At 43.7% G+C, this 17,205-nt stretch overlaps 2 protein-coding genes across 3 annotated transcripts in view; one reads left to right on the forward strand and one right to left on the reverse strand.

The window, feature by feature from the left end:
* Nucleotides 1-4,762, reverse strand: part of LOC106028218 (TPR and ankyrin repeat-containing protein 1-like) — an 85,943-nt gene extending 81,181 nt beyond the window's left edge. Inside the window, exon 1 of the mRNA XM_063240996.1 lies at nt 3,892-4,762. Coding sequence (XP_063097066.1) covers nt 4,163-4,762 — 600 coding nt within the window. The 3' untranslated portion in view covers nt 3,892-4,162. The remainder of the gene's footprint in view (nt 1-3,891) is intronic.
* The window catches only part of Ppp4r3a (protein phosphatase 4 regulatory subunit 3A), a 36,473-nt gene continuing 23,996 nt past the window's right edge, over nt 4,729-17,205 (forward strand). For both annotated transcript variants that reach the window (XM_063240993.1, XM_063240994.1), the window contains exon 1: nt 4,729-4,902. In XM_063240993.1, the coding sequence (XP_063097063.1) occupies nt 4,761-4,902 (142 nt within the window). In that variant the 5' untranslated portion in view covers nt 4,729-4,760. The remainder of the gene's footprint in view (nt 4,903-17,205) is intronic.

Raw genomic sequence — 17,205 nt, forward strand, 5'->3', positions numbered from 1 at the left:
GTTCCAAGACGGGGATAGGCGCCTATGTGATCCTAGGCAAGCCCCCGGTTACCATACAATTTAAACCTGATCAGCCTCAGGTGGTGGAACTGCAGATCGTTAAAATGATTCTTAAACGGTTCTCAGAAGCCATTAATATTGTCTCCGATTCTAGCTATGTGGTCAATGCTATGCAAGTGCTTGAGACTGCCGGTTTAATTAGATCCACTTCCACAGTGGCTGGGCTGTTCCTGTCTATCCAGACATTGCTTCAGAACAGACACCATAAGGTCTTCACCACCCACATAAGAGCACATACATCCCTGCCAGGGCCTATGGCACAGGGGAATGCGGCTGCTGATACTGCCACTCGCCCGTTATGGATTTTTACCTTACTAACACCAATCGAGCGAGCCCGTGCCTTCCATGATAAGTTTCATGTCAATGCCAGGACACTAGCAAACCATTTCCATGTTTCCAGAGCAGATGCACGAGATATCGTGCGACTATGTGACTCCTGTGCCACATACAAACCTGCCATACCGATGGGAGTAAACCCTCGAGGTTTGATCCCTGGTGATGTTTGGCAGATGGACATCACACATATACAGGAGTTTGGGACTCTTAAATATGTTCATGTTTCCACAGACACCTGTTCTCACGTCATATTCACAACAGCAGAAACAGGTAAAAAAGTGTCTAATGTGATCAATCATTGCCTGGCGGCTTGGGCCGCATGGGGCAAACCAAAAATATTAAAAACTGATAATGGACCAGCCTATATAGGCAAAGCCTTCAATGAGTTCTGCAAAATGATAGAGGTTCAATTAAAACATGGTATCCCATACAATCCCCAAGGTCAAGAAATCATTGAGAGGGCTCATAAAAGCCTCAAAAAAATTTTACAAAAACAAAAAGGGGGAGTAGGCCAAGGCCTGGCCCCAAAGGCACGATTATCCATGGCACTATTCACACACAATTTTTTAAATTTAAATAATGATAATTGCTCCCCAGCCGTGGAGCACTGCAACCCTTCCCCCAACCATAAAGGGTGGGTGAAGTGGAAAGATGTCCTGACAGGACAATGGATGGGCCCGGATCCAGTGGTCAGCTGGAACCGAGGCGCGGTTTGTGTTTTCCCACAGGAATCGGGACGAGAACCACTGTGGGTACTGGAGAGACTGACATGGGCGACAAAGCCCTCGACTGAAGATCAGACCTGCCCTACCGGAGATCCATCACAGACCAACCAACAAGATGAATAAAAATAGCGGTAGCCCGAAATGGACAAGAAGATCCTCAGGCATATGCATGGCTCGCTCGCCTAGCCTACGACCGAGTCTAGGGACGGTGAGCTTCCCACACTCCTCCTCTAAAAAATTATGACATAGCTGGGTAGGAGAGTCAATGACGGGTAAGAGCGTACTCCCCCGGTGCGACTCAACCTAAGCCAGGCCCTACCCCATTCTGCACGTAAGCCGCTGGACTGTTAGATGCTGCCCAGGTCTAAATTTCTCTCCGAGGGGATTTCTTTACGGAGAGGAAATGAGTGCAAGCTTGTGTGCATCCAGGTTCCGTCCAGTTTGTGCCTGGCCCTAGAAAAAAGACGAGGGCCTCAGGGCCTTGGCAGACCATGGGACGGCCGACCAGGGTCTAAGCCAAGGACCTACGGTGGGCCTACGCATAGGGCATAAGCCTCTGCACCCAGTCCAGAAAGGGCTACGATGCGCACATTCATAAAAAATAAAAAAGGGGGAGATGTTGGGAGCCGCAGCCCCGAGCCCGGTCGCCTCACTTGGCGGACGTGAGGCCTGTAGTAAAGAGTAAAGCCTGAGGTAGATTACCCCTCCCATCGAGCACGTTAGTTTCCTGCTTACCGCGTAAACAACCCGCTCAACAATATAGTCTGCCTGGCAACTGATGATGTTAGCCAATCAGCTTGCCTTGCTCACTTTAACATGATTGGACACTGTATCCGTATATATACTGGTGCCACCCCTGGGGGGGAAGAAGAAGCCCAAAAGTAGAAGCCCAAAAGGAGCCGCGGGGAGCGGACCAAAGGAGGCTTCGGCTGGGAGCGATCCCAGGGCAGGCTGTACGGAGAAGAAAAATAAAAGAAAAGGTTGTCCACTGCCAGACTTTGTCGTGTGTCCTTCCTGCCGGCCGGGAGCGGACATCGACAGCAAATGATGCTCTTTGGAATCTGAATGCACTGGAGAGGCAATGCCTTATAGTCTGTGAAGGTTCAGTTTCCTTCCTGTCCCCTTTCCTGCAGGAGGCAATAGAAGGCAAAGGTGATCTCTTTGATAGGTATAGTGTTCAGGCAGATCGACTTCCAGCATCTCTGCTGATATGCAAGGCCCTCAATCTAAGATAATCATCATATTGGGGGGTGACAGTACCTGAACTCCTTGTCTAGTCCAACTGCAAATGATGAATTTTAGACTTGTCTTTGCAAGTACTTGTCTTTGAAGCTGTGGGGGGAGATCTGAGCCAAAATGTCCAGCTCTGATGAGCATTACACCTTAGTGAACAGGTGGGTATCACGTGGATTGTTACAAGTTTAATACAATGTTCCTGGTGATGTCAAGCACCTGAACCTACTAACTGTAGCCATTGGTCCCATGTAACTACTGAACTTTTAAAAGTGCTAATGGTTTTCTTTTCTGTTGTCTTCCATTCTCCTTGCCTGCTGTACCAGTCAGCACCCTGTGCATGTCTCTTTACCGTGCCTCAAAAAATTGAGGAAATCAAGAATCTTCAGTGCTGTCTTTTTTTTTTTTTTTTTTTTTTTTTTTTTTTGTCTTTTTCATTTTTATCGGTACCGGGGATCGAACTCACGACTGCCTGCTTGCAAGGCAGGTGCTTATGCCGCTGAGCTAAACCCCCAGCCCCTTCAGTGCTGTCTTGATGTAGTACTGTGGTCCCAACAGTCAGGAGGTTGAGGTAGGAGGATACTATGAATTCGAGACCAGTCTGGGCTACACAGTGAGACCCTGTGTCAGACAACAACTCACTGCTTAAATATTTTTAAGCTTCTGTAATAAAGTGTTAAAATAAATGTCATCACTTTCTCTGTATTGTTTTTGTCTTTTTGGGATAGGGTCTTGCTATGCAGTTCAGGCTGGCCTCAAACTTGTGATCTTGCCTCGACCTCCCAAGTGCTGAGATTACAGGCAGTTTTTCTGTATTTTAAAGAGACTACTATAAAATTTAAACTTACATGTATAACTAGGTGCATTTCTAATGGACAAGAGCAGCCTAGTCAGGTTAGCAAATAGTAAAAGCCCCTTTGACGATGGCTACTGTTTCCCTGAAAGTGCCAATCTTCTTCGGGAAGTTTAGTGTTTAGAGTAAGTGTTCAAAAACAGCAAACTAAAAAACGGTATTATGTAATGTATTATGTAAACGTATTATGAATTACTCTTGAACCTACAGTATCATCTTTTTTTTTTTTTTCTAACAAGGAGGGCTACAAAATTCTAGTTCTAACAACGGATAGTGGAATGAAGGCAGCAGCGGCCTTGCAAGGTGAAGTTTTAGAATTGTCACTTGGGGTTCCGTTCCAGGAAACGGGGACGGAGCCGCGTTTCCGGATTCGTCCGCCAGCGCGAGCCCTGTGGTACCTACAAGCCCCACTCGCTCTGCTGCCAGAACCCACGGCCCTCCCGGCAGCTTCTCACTTCCAGCCCAAAAAGGCCTCCGGGGAGTCGCGACAGGCGACCCACCCCCAAGCGGCGGGGAAGAGACACTCTCGGTGCGCGCACGGCGCGAAGCCCGCGGTGGCGAGCGGCCCGCAGGGCAAACGCCAGCGACGCGCCCGGGCGGACGGCGAGCCCTCCCCCCCCCGCCCCCCCCCCCCCGGAGCGGGGCTGATGACGAACACAGAGCGCGACGGACGCACACACCAACCCGCGCTCGCACGACGTTGCGTGCAGGGAAGCGCGAGGGAGTCCCGGGCCGTCACCGGCGCGACTGCCGTCCCGCCTCCTCCGCTATCGGCGCTCCCGCCACCTCGGCAGCTCCGTGCCCGCCTCCGACCGAAGCGTCCGCCGCAGCGAGGCCGCGGGCCTCGCTCCTGTCTCTTTAAATGGTGGGGCCGATAGGCTGCCCCTGCAACTACTGCCTGGGTGGCCCCGCGCACCGCTTTTGAGGGGTGAGCCAAGATGGCGGCCGCTTTAGCTCAGTGAGGAAGACGGAAGAGGCGGCGGCTGCTGTGGTTAAGCGAAAGCGACTTCCAGCAACCTAGGGCCCTTCGGGGGCCGAGGGCGTTCGGACTATCCCAGGCAGTTGGTACAGTTGTAGCAAAAGCAGGCCCCCGCTGGCACTGGACGCTTGAAGCGGAGGGAGCGGAGCAAAGCCACTGGCCGCGGTGGCAGGGCCAGGTATAAGGAAGGAAAACATGGCGGCGGCGATCTGAAGAAGCTGCGGCGGCGCGGGAAGCTGCTCGGTGGGGATCATGGCGGAGGCGGGAGCAAGACAGTGACCCGAGTCTCGCGTTCCGACTGCGGCGGGGCAGGAGGCTGCGCGGCGCTGCACGCCCCCCTCGGGGCTGCTGGGCGGCGGGGCCCGGACAATAGCGCGGAGGAGCCGGAGGCGAGCGAAGGCGGCAGCCCGGAGCGCGGGCCCGGGAGCGAGCCATGCGGGCGGCGGCACGGCCCCGCGGCGGCCAGCGGCGGCAGTGAGGTCCCTGGGCCCTCCGCTTACCGGCGCCCGCCTCTCTCGGACCCGGTTCCTGGGCGACTCCGGCGGGGCCTGTGCCCCGGCCCCCGGGCGGCACCATGACCGACACCCGGCGGCGGGTGAAGGTTTACACGCTCAACGAGGACCGGCAGTGGGACGATCGGGGCACCGGGCATGTGTCGTCCGGCTACGTGGAGCGCCTGAAGGGCATGTCCCTGCTTGTCAGGGCCGAGAGCGACGGTAAGTGCAGCGCCGCCCTGGGCCACCTCCCGGCTTCCGGCGGGGCAGAGGCGCCTCGAGGACGGCGGGCCACAGGTAGCCCGGGCCCGCGGGAGTCCCACCGGGAGCGCGCGCGGTGTTTGCTTTCCCCGGTGCCCGGTGGCATTTAGGGTTAGAGAGGAGCCAAGCACGTTTGAGCAGTGCGGCCCAGGCGTGCGCGGAGGTCAGGAGCCTGGGATCGGGAGCCCCGTGTGCTGCTCTCGCACTGGAGTGACCTTGAGAAAGGCAAGCTTGAATCCGACCTTCAGCCTTAGTTCACCCATCTGTAAAGCAGGCACGCAACTTTGGTCCAAACTAAGAAAGTTCTAAGCTGTTGCACACTTGAAAAACATTTTGGTGTGCTCCCCTCCCCCTTTAAAGTAATTTGGTTTTTAACTTTACAATCCTGTTGTGGGTTGGCAGGACTGGTTCTTGGGTGTAGCAGCTCCACACTGGGTAGAGAAAGGGTTGCTCTTTTGAGGATAGAATTGCTTTCATGAGCGTTGGTTGTCTTTTCAGCGGGAATGCAGGATTTGGTGATCCGTTCCCTGTGAACATCTTGCAAATTTGGAATCCTTTGGTTTTGAGCTTTATGCTTGCTTAAAATGCTTCACAGTTGGATTTGGCCAAATGGAGAGAAGTTAATAGCAATCTTTAAAACTTTTCAGTCTGCTCTAGTGTCTTCATGAATTTTGGTTTTTTTTTTGTTTTGTTTTGTTTTGTTTTGTTTTAGCACTGGGGTTGAACACAGGAAGCGCTGAGTTTCGCAGGCCTCTCCTTTCCCCTCTCTGAGACAGAACTTTACAAACTTGCCCCAGTTTGCCTCGAGCCTCTCCCTTCTGAGTGGCTGGGGTTTATAGGCCTGAGCCACTGTGGCAGTCTCCCCAAGTCATGTTTACAGGTCCAAAGACCAAGCTGTTTGAAAATAATGGGATTTCCCTTTCTCTTTTTTTTTGGCTGGGGTGGGATGGAGTGGAGGTCTTCGTATGTAGCCGTAGGTGGCTTTAAACTGATGATCCCCCTGCTTCAGCCTCCCCAGTGTGTTTACAAGAGTGCCTTTTTTACCTGGCAGGGTTTCATATTTTAAAAGACTTACTATCTATGGAGTTTGCAAGTTTTTGAATTTCACTTGAAACTTTCAAGCTGGGTAAAACTTCTTTTTTTTGTCTTTTTGAGAGGATTCAGCCTGGCCTTGAGCTCAGGCTAGCCTCGAACTTGCAGTGACTCTTGCCTCAGCCTCCAAAGTGCACCATTATGCCCAGCTAAAACTTTTCAAATTGTTCCTTCTGAATATAAGAATAGTTATCTCCACCTATCTTGTTAACGTTAGCCTGTGATTTTACAATAGGCAACTGTGCCTATTTACTATGATTGTGGTTCTGTATCTGAATTACAAACTTATTTTAAGGTATTTTTTTTCCTGTTGGACTTTACCCAGAACTCTAGTTTCATGAAAAACAAGACTCTCCCCTTTGTAATTATAGATTCTAGGTGCACTGGTGTTTGATTTGAGTTAAAGCAATGGTAATATGGAGTGTACTATTACCTACCGTTTTTTTTTTTTTCTGGGTTTGAGTTGCGTTGGGTTGGGTTATTGCATGGTACTGGGCATGGAAACCAGGAGCATTGTACTGTTCTGTTAAATACCCACCTTTATAGGTTTTGGGGTGTTTTGTTTTGTTTTAGGTACCAGGGATAGAACTCATGACCTTACCCTTGTCAGGCAGACGCCAATGCCTCTGAGCTAAATCCCTGGCCCTTTTTGTTTTGTTTTTTAAACAGTCTCACTGAATTGTTCAGGGAGGGCTTAAATGTGGATGTCACACATACATACACTCCTGAGTAGCCGGGATTACAGGCGTATGCCACACTATGTTCAGCGTCTACAGGTTATATTTACAAGGCTACCCAAAATAATTCAAAATTAGAACCAGTTGTAAGGCACGCCTGTTGTAATCCCAGCATTTCAGGAGGCTGAGGCAAGAGGGTCACTACAAATTCAAGGGCAGCGTGGGCTACATAGTCTAACCTACATAGAGAGGATCTGTCTCAAAAAAAAAATTTTTTTTTTGTTTTTCCTGAAACCAAGTTAATATTTATGTCTCTTAGTTAAAATACAAGCAGAATGTGAGATACCGTGCTGATAAACTTACATGGTGCACTGGGGAGGATGGGCTTTAGGTTCAGTTAACCTCTTTAAAGAGTGCTGGACTAAATCATTAAGCGATGCTGTGGATCAAACCCAGGGCTTTGGGATGCTAGGCAAGTCCCACTACTGAGCTGTGTTCCCAGTCTGCTGTTAGCTTGTTTTGAGGTGTAAGTATGTGTACATTTTTCTATTTGAAATCTCATTACAAATAATATAGCCTTATTTTTAGTGCGTGTGCTGCCAAAGCAAGCACATATAACCTTGACATTGTGTATTTAATTTTTATTTTGGTTTGGTTTATTTATTTTTAAGTATAGAGCTGCCATATAGCCCAAGGGTGTCTTTTAAACTCATGCTTCCGTGTTGCCACCACCTCTAGCTTCTTTGTTTTTAAGCATTAATGTCATACTATCTTGAGGAATCATGTTCTTCTAACATGGTGTTATAAGGATCTGGTGTGTCTTTTTCACATTTATATTTTTGTCACTTGGGAAATAGCCTTTGTTCTTCCTTTTGAAAGTTTGGGGAGGGCTATGCAACAGAACAGATTGAATGGCTAAAAAACAAAGTAGATTTAAGGTATGTTTGTTTGTTTGTTTGTTTGTTTGTTGTCTTTTTGAGACAGGGTCTCACTATGCAGTTCAGGTTGGCCTTGAGCTCACTTTGTAGCCCAGGCTGGTCCTGAACTTGCACGATCCTCCTGCCTCAGCCTCCCAAGTGCTGAGATTATAGGCGTGAGCCACCACGCCCGGCTTGGATTTAAGTTTTTTATCTAAGTGGAAAAGAGTGCTGGACTAAATCATGATCTGTCTTTGTAACTAAGTTTAAGGGAACCTAATTCCAAAAAAATGGTCTTAGAAAAATTTCAGGATACTTGTGAAGTAATCTTCAGTTTGGCATTGAACATTTTTCCGGGAAAGGAAAATTCCAAATGGGAATATAATAGTAGTCTACATTTATTAAATGCCTCCTATGTGCCAAAAAATTCTGTAAGCAGTCTACTTGTATAGATTTACATAATTTTTTTTTTTAAATTTTTTTTTGTCTTTTTCCTTTTTATCGGTACCAGGGATCGAACTCACGACTGCCTGCTTCCAAGGCAGGCGTTTTATGCCGCTGAGCTAAATCCCCAGCCCCACATAATTCTTAAAACAATTCTCTGGTGGTGGTATTATGATTGGCTATATTTTACAGGTGGGGACACTGAGGCTTAGAGATGATGAGTGACAACACAGATTGCAGCAGTCCGTGTTCAGATTAGGGTTAGCAGTCGCCATTTGAGAGTAACATGCAGCCTACAGCATGAAGCTGTTTCAGTGTCTGTTTGCAGTAGATTTAAACTTCCATAGCAAAGTGGGCCTTTGGTGCACACCTGCCATCCCAGAGCTCTGGAGGCTGAGGCATAGGGAAGGGCGGGCACTGTGGGTTCCAGGCCAGCCTGGGCTAACTACATAATGAGACTTTGTCTAATAAACAAACACCCACCCACACTGCCATTCACTTACATTTGCAACTTCTTATTCTTGGTCTCAAGATTTATTTCAGAGAAAACAACAAATTTTAATCCAGTGATACTAAAAATTACAGTTTATCTCCAGATTGTATGTGAAAGTTACTGTGTTGATTTTTAGTTTGGGTCACCTATTGTATTTCCCTGTTTCTTCATCATAGGATAATTGAGTTTTGTGTGTGTGATGAATAAAATCAAAAATCTCTTGACTTTTGCATAAAATGGGCCATTTATTCAATAGAAAATTAAAATTACTAAGATTTTCCAAACTTGAGCTGCACCTAGTGATTTTGCTCAGGGTTTTTTCCCATGATTTCTCAGGTTTACTTGGCACTGGAGGTTGAACTCAGGCCCTTCACACTGAAGTGCCCCCCTACAACATGTGTACATAGTTTTAAATTTTTATTTTTTATTTTTGAGCAAGGGTCTGAGTTTCCCAGTTGAGCTTGAATTTGAAATCCTGCCTCAACTTTGCAGTGTTAGGATTGCTGGTGTACACCACCACACCAGCCTGAAATATTCTATAGTTTGTAAAATGGACTATTTTCCACTTGTGCAAATTTAGTGAGAAACTGCTCAGTACTGGTGATAGGAACTTTTGTATATAGATGGTTGCAACATTTGTTTTTGTAAGGGTTTTAATTCTTTGACATAATCGTGGCATGTGAGTAGTCCAGGATGATCTCAGTCTTTTGCTCTTAGTCTCCCCGTTACAAGTGTGTGCCACTATGTGCTGTTGGTTGTTTGTTTTGTGTTATGCTTTGTTTTTTTAGTAGGTACCCTCAGAAATGCAGGCTCATTTGTCCAGTGCCATTGACCAGTTACAATGATAGGACCTAGGATTCAGTTCAGGCCTTTGTTTCAAGTTCAGAACATTTTCTCCTCTATATACTGCTTGGTGATTGTAAATTGTTTGAGAACAAAAGAAGTCTAAGAGTTCCAGCTATTGCATAGGAAGAGTAGATGGTTTTAATTTTCTCATTGAGTGAGTTTATAATGCTGTCTCAACTGTAGTTTTTATTGGAAGAATATATGCTTACCTAAGATCCAGGAAGACAAATTTCTTTTTTTTTGTGGGACTAAGGGGGCAGGCAGAACTGGGGATTGAACCCAGAACCTTTGCACTGAGTTACACTCCCCAGCCTGTTTTCATTTTTTGACACAGGCTCTTCGTAAGTCACTAAATTGCTCAAGACGGTCTTGAACTTGTAATCGACCTACATCACACTGTACTTGGTTACCATAAGTTTTATCAAGTAGTTCTTACAATTCAAAATTGCGTTTGTTTTGCTTTGCTGTGCTGTGCTGCGCTGAAATTGAGCTCAGTGCCTTGTCTATGTTATTAGACTGTACCACTCAGCCACATCTACAGCACTTTTTCATTTTTTCTTCTTTGGGAAGGAGTTTTTTTTTGTATGTTTGAAACAGTCTCCCTGTGTAGTTCAGGGTGACCCTCAATTGACTGTGTAGACTAGGATTGCCATTAGTCAGGCCTCAGCCTCCCAAGTATTTTTTCATTTTGCTGCAGGGTATCTCTGAGTTGCCTAGGCTAGCTTCAAACTTGCAATCCTCCTGCTTCAGTCTCCTGAATAATAGTTTGGGATGGCAGGCATGTATTATCATACCTAGCTCAAAATAGTATTAATCTATTATATTACTTGTCTGTTAAAAGTTAAACAGGTTAAATTCTCATTGTTACTTGAGACTTGAGAAAGTGAAACATGGATAGTGCCACTTAAAATGGTAAAATTGGGATCCTGTGCTTCTGCATCTTGGTTTTGGGTAGCTCAGCTTTTACCTCTACTATAATTAGAAAAGGAGGTCAGAACACTCTAGGTGGAAAAGCCTTTCTTTTGCTATGGTGAGAAAAATGAACAGACAGTATCAGCGTTTTTTTCATTGCTGTTCTAAGTCTGCGAGTAGTGTAGAACCTGTCATAACAGTAAGTATTCCAGATGTATATAGTTGGTTACCAAGAAGAACTCAGGATCAGTACTGAAATTTTTCACTTTGAAGAAGTCGTTTGAACCTTTTTTTTTTCTCATATACACCAGCTCTGTAGAAAATTAATGGTCCCAAATTAGGGTAGACAAACCTTTACTTATCTATTGTACAGTGATGACTTACGAACATTGGAGGGCCATCAGCTACCCTGGGGTTTGAGCTGATGGAGTTTGAGTGTTTTGACTTGATTCAAATATGGCTATCTTTTAATACAGTTCTCCCCCCTGAGCTTTCATTTCAGTTTTTAAATCCCACTAGGTGCACTGTGAGCCAAAGAACTAGCAAAGAGGAACTTACAAGTAAGATTATTGAGTTCCATGAAAGGGGGCACTGTGGATTGAACCCAAGGCCTTATAAGTGCTAGGCAAGCAAGTGCTCTACCACTGAGCTATTCCTCCAGCCCCATTAACTTGTTTGTGATGGTGCTTCTTACTAATTGAACATAACACCTAAGTTTTTACCCTAAGCCTTGAGTATTGGTGAGGACATTAGTCTGTAGAAGGTGAGAGGTTTAGCTGCTTGCTTAGGACTGACAAACCTGGAGTTGTTGAAATCCTTGAGTATTTACTCAGAGTAGAACTAAGACCAGGACTTTCTTTCAGGTTTTTTTTAAGATAGGCTTTTACTGTGTAGTCCAGACTGGCCTTGAGCTCCATGTAATTCTCCTGCCTCAGCCTCCCAGAGTATTCTCTACACCTAGCTTACTAGTTATTTGAGGTAGTACTTTGCCAACACCACCCCCACCACTAAGGTGCAGACACTGGTGCTTGATACCTTGCCTATACTTCTCAAGACTACCTAGTCCTGGGATGGGAATACAGCTCAGTGGCACAAGCGCCTGTCGGGCAACTATGAGGTCATGAGTTCAAATCCCAGTACCAAAAAAGACTACCCAGTCCTTGAGCAAGGACCCTTGTACATCTCCTGGCAGAAAAACAAATCCACTCCTGAGGCTGTGAACCTCAGGATGAGAGCTGAGCGCACACATCACAGAACAGAGAAGCCCTTGGGGCCAGCCCATGCACCAAGGTGTGTTTCCTGATAATGCCAATCCCCCCTGTGCCGTTTGTTATTTGTGTTTTGTCTTAAACTTTAAACGGTTTTTAAAGCATCAAATAGATACACAAATTATAAATTATAATATAATGAAGTTTCATAAAGTAACTAGTATATAGATGAAATAATATAAACAGCGCTGTAAAAGCTGCTTTACGTTCCTTCCAAGTCACCCCAGAGATCTCTATGACCCTAACCCTTGATTAATTTGCCAGTTTTTGAACTTTATATCAGTGGGATTGTTTCCGATTTCTTTCATTTACCTTTGTAAAATTCCTGTCTGTGTTGCATTCACACATTATTATAAAGTGTTTGGTTGTATGAATAGTTACTCTAACTTTTTTGTGACTATTACACTAGGGATTGATGGGCAGGGATTTAGCTCAGCGACTTAAGTGCCTGCCTGGCAAGTGTGAGATCCTGAGTTCAGTCCCCAGTAACAAAAAAAAAAAAAAAAGAGAGAGATTGAAACTGAGCTGTTCTGCCAGGAAGTTGCACCTTCAGCCCTCTTCGTTTCATTTTGAGACAGTCTTACTAAATTGCCTAGGCTAATCTTGAATTTGGAATCCTTGAGCTCACCCTCCACAGTAGCTGGAATTACAGGCTTTTACCAGGGCACTGGGCTCTTTGCTTTTTTTTAAAGCAACTTTTGTGTACTTAATAACCCATTCAAAGTGGATAATTTTTAATTTCTTTGTTGCACCCAAGACCTTTAGCTCTATCACTTTGCTATACCCCTAGTAACCTCCCTTAATAATATACACATGGTATTTTAGGTATTACACAGTCTTAATTGAGAACATTTTATCTCCTCTAAAACAAGTCATGCTCTTCCCGTTAGCATTCATTATCTATTCATTTTCATTTCCCCCATCCTAAAACAATTGCTGACCTTTTTTTCTGAATTGACCTATTCTGGACATATAACATGTGGTCTTTTGGGGGCTGGGTTCTTTCATTTAACATGGTTTTCAAGGTTCATTGATGTTGTTACATATATCAGGCTTTAATAACTTTGTGTAACTGAGTAGTAGTTCCTTGTATTGGATGGACCACATTTATCCATTCATCAGTGGGGCATTTGGGTTCGCACTTTTTTGCTTAGAGATAATTTAGCTGTGAACATGTGTGACAGTTGACACCTAGTGTTAACTGGATAAGTTGCTAGTTTGATGAAGGGTTTCAGCAGGGACCAAGGTCTTTACTTTGTAAACACCCTCATCTTGTGCAAGGGGAGGACAGGGAGATGGTGCAACTGCTATGCCCACCCTAGTGGGTGCCAGTCTACTTACAGTATAAAGGAGAAAAAGAGGCTTGGTCTCCCCCTTTGACTCATGCTGCTTTGCTGCCTGGAAGTATCACCCTCAGGGGTGCCAGGCCACCTTGCTTTGGGGCCAGCTGATTATGGACTGAAACCTCCACTAACTGTGCTGAATGAACTTTTCATTGTTTAATTTTTGGGTGTCGAGTATTTTGTCCTCAGCAATGAGAGAAAAATAACCAGGGCAACATGTGTATATAGGTTTTTGTATGAGCATGTATTTTCATTTCTCTCGGCTGTATATCTAGGAGTAACTCCTTAACTTGATGTGTGGTGGTAGATGAGTATGAACTGGGGATTGAACCCAGGGCCTTGCATGTGCTAATCATGTGCTCTACCTCTAAGCCACACTACCAGTTTCTCTGCTTAACTTTCTGAAGAACTATGGAGCTGTTTCCTAAAGCGGATGCCTCCTTTTATTTTTCCACAAGCAATGTGGTTCCAATTTCCCTATATTTTTGCTGACTCATTATTGTTGGTCTTTGACTATAGACACCTTAATGCAGCTGAAATTACTTTTTTTTAAAAGCAGAGGTGGGGGGTAGGGGTACTGGGAATCAAACTCAGGACCTTGCACTTGCCAGCAGGCACGGTGCCGCTGAGCTATGTACCCGGCCCTGAAATTACCATTTTTATGACAATATTTTGTGCTAATATTGTTTAGACAAGATATCATGCCTATATTCTGTATTTTGAGTAACAATATACAATGTATCAACTATTGTAAATGTCCTACTAACCTGTTTTGAAACTCGGGTTTTATCTTTTTTTTTTTTTTCCTTTAAAATTAAAAAAAAAAGCTTTACAGTTCCCAAATAGTTACAATATTTAGCATCTTGTATATACTGTGTATTTTTTGAAGAAATGTCTTATTTGGGTCCACTGCTAGCTTTTTAATTGTTATTTTTTTTTATTTTATTTTTTGTACCAGGGATTGAACTCACAACTTAGTGCTTGCTAGGCAGATGCTTACAACACTGAGCTAAATCCCCGGCCCTGTCTTTATTCTTAAGTTGTAGGCCTTCATAGTAATATTCTGTATATGAGTCCTTTATCAGATTTTTTTTTACAAGTTTTTTCCTCATTGTTTGGATTGTCTTTTTACTTGGTGTTGTTTGTAGCAGAGTTGCAAGTTTTAAATTTTGATGACATCTAACTTACTGTATAGAGTGGATTGTACTTTTGTCTAGTTTAATTTGGAGAGACATTTACTTAGTTGGTTTTGTGCCACCAGACCTCTTGCATAAATATAATTTTATAAAATATTCCAGTTCTTTCATTCTATTTTATATGGTTTTCTACAGATGGATCATTTTCAGTTATACGAATTGTACTGTATTTCAAAGTAGTTTTTTTTTTGCAGTATATTTTCTCAGAGAAACTGCTTTAAGTATAATAAGATATTCAGGCCAATCTTTAAAAAAAGGTAACTTTGAGTTGGGCACAGTGGTACATGTCTGTGATTCCAGTACGTGGGAGGCCGAGACAGGAAGATCAAGAGTTTGAAGTCAGGATGGGTTACAGAGTTCAAGGGGGTATTGGCTATAGTGAGGCCTTGTCTCAAAAAAGTTGTTTGATCCCTAAGTATCTGGCATAGTTTATTATTTCAGTAGAAAATAATAGAATGTAACTTATGTTCTGGTAGTTAAGGAAAGAATACAAACATAGTTGAAAACTTAGTGTTACATATTTTTGTTTTGGGGGTTATTTCAAAGGAGATGTTTTATAGTTCCAGGAATTGAATCCAGGGCTTTGTATTATCCTGAGCATGTGCTCTGCCATTACCACCCTGACTTTGCTTTTTTTTTTTAATTTTATTTTATTTTATTTTAAAGAGAAGAAAACAGAAAAATCAAGAAGCAAATAAGTTTTTTTAAAAAGGCAAAACGACAACAATAACTATAGATTTTCAAAACAAGACAATAGGACTTTAAAAAACGGTTGTTATATTGCGTATTGTTATCTTTAAAACAGTTGCTCAGTTACCAGATACAGGAAAACCAAAGAGTTAAGACAAGACAGTACATTGGATTCCCCCCCAAAAAGAAGGAAATCCATCACAGTTGTTATAATGCATATTGTTGTCTTCCAAATAGATGCTCAGACTACCAGCTTTAGGCCTACAATACAAAAATTAAGCTTTTTTTTTTTAAACTTTAGTTGCTGTCATCTCAGCCTGACTGCCTTGAATCAGCCCTTTGCTTGTGTTGAGGGAAGAGGGATGCTCTTCTTGTCTCCCAGCTGCTCACTGGCTAGCTCACAGAAAGGCCTGGTTTGGCTTCTTGATGTCTTCCTGCTCCCCAGGGCAGCACCCTGACTTCATATTTTTGTTTATGTGTTTTGTAGTTCTTAGAATGGAACTCAGAGCCTTGTATGTACTAGGCCAGTTTGCTACCACTAAGCCACACCTCCCGCTTCTTAGTATTTTTGAGTCTATAGGCATTTGTTTACTTGTCACTTGTTATAAGTTTATTACTATAGCATAGGGTTTTTTGTTTTGTTTCACTTTTGATAAAAGGTCTCATTTTTTCAGGCTGGCCTTGAACTGTGTAGCCCAGGCTGGCCTGGAACTCACAGCAGTCCTCTTGTTAGGCAGCATCCTGAATGCTGGGATTATAGGCATGTACCACCACACCCAGCTATAGCTCTTAATAATAGTCACTAAAATTAAAACCTGAAAATTGTATACAAAAAGAATTGAAAAAGCACTGGCAAGTTTGTTTCTGTTAATCTGACAAAAGTCAGGAAAAGAAGAAATTAAAGCAGAATTTTCTCTCAAATAGGAAATTGTTGCCTGAACCTCAGTAAGCCAAAAATAAGGTTGAGAGAAGAAAAGAAAGGAGGCAGAAGGAGAGGAAAGAAGAGCCTGAATAAAGAAGCTTTGTCTATGGGGCTGGGGATTTAGCTCAGCAGCATAAGCACCTGCCTTGCAAGCAGGCAGTCATGAGTTTGATCCCTGGTACCAATAAAAAGGAAAAAGACCAAAAAAAAAAAAAAAAAAAAAAAAACTTTGTCTAGATTTAGTGGTGCCTGCCTGTAATACCAGCACTTTGAAAGGCTGAGGCAGGATAGCAAATTCAAGCCCATTCCAGACAGTTTGGCAACCATTTAGCGAGATCCTATGTCAAAAAAATTTTTTTTAAAAAAGGGTTAGAGACCTAGCTTAGTCAAAGGACCTGAGTTGTATCCCCAATACCAAAAAAAGGAGGGGGCGGAGTTTGGAAGTATGGGTATAAAAAATTATGGAGAATGTTTGTTAAATATAGAAAGAATAAGACAGATTTTGGGTTGATCATGTTGTCTGCTAATGAGCGTATCATTTAGCATTGTTCTGAGCATATACCAGCAAGTGGTAAGGCACTAATAAACATAGCATAAAATTAGTAAATTTTAACACAAAGGCAAAGCAAATTTGAAAATGTTAAGAGCACTCTTCTTACTATCCAGCTAGGATTTGAAGTAGGTAGAGAAACCATCAAGTGTATTATGAGAAGCCGCAGTGCCATATGAGAGATAGCTGTAGAGAAAACTGCTGCTTCTCAAGCAGGGCCACAATTTTGCTTAAAGCATTGTGTGCTCCATGCCTGTAATCCCAGCATTAGGGGCTAAGCCACAAAGATTATTATGAGTTCAAGGCCAGCCTGAATTGCATAGCCAGACCCTGTCTTAAAAGACCAAAAAAAAAAAAAGTTAGAAGGGAGAATCTTGACTATGCTAATTTGACCATTGCACACTGTATACAGATAGTTGAATTATCACATTATACCCTGTAAATATATACCATTCATTTAAAAAGTAAAGCTAGATAATTTGGCTGCACACTGCTGTTTTCACTACCTTTTCCTGCTTATGAATTGCTAGGTTTTTGTTACCAGTCTTCAGTATTCATATTACTGTGGCTCTATCTTTTTAAAAGTAAGCCTGTGGGGGATGGGAGTATGGCTGGTGAGAGCTCTGGCCTGACTCCTCCAGGCGATGGGCTTGATCAGGGGTAGAGGAATAAGCATGTATAAAATGATTATTTCTTAAGTTACAAATTACTGCGGGGCGTGGTGGGTCACGGGTGTAATCCCAGCACTCTGGGAGGCTGAGCTCAAAGCCAGCCTGAACTGCATAGTGAGACCCTGTCTCAAAAAAAGACAAAAAAAGTTACAAGTTACTGTACTTAAACTGTCCTCCTTTAAGTCTTTTTCCTTTTCTGAAGTTTATTTATATCTGAAAAAAGTATATGAAAGAACATAACAC

Source organism: Cavia porcellus, unplaced genomic scaffold, assembly GCF_034190915.1.
Source record: "Cavia porcellus strain 051 isolate PalLab524CR breed Dunkin Hartley unplaced genomic scaffold, mCavPor4.1 scaffold_31, whole genome shotgun sequence".
NCBI classification, from domain to species: Eukaryota; Metazoa; Chordata; class Mammalia; order Rodentia; family Caviidae; genus Cavia; species Cavia porcellus.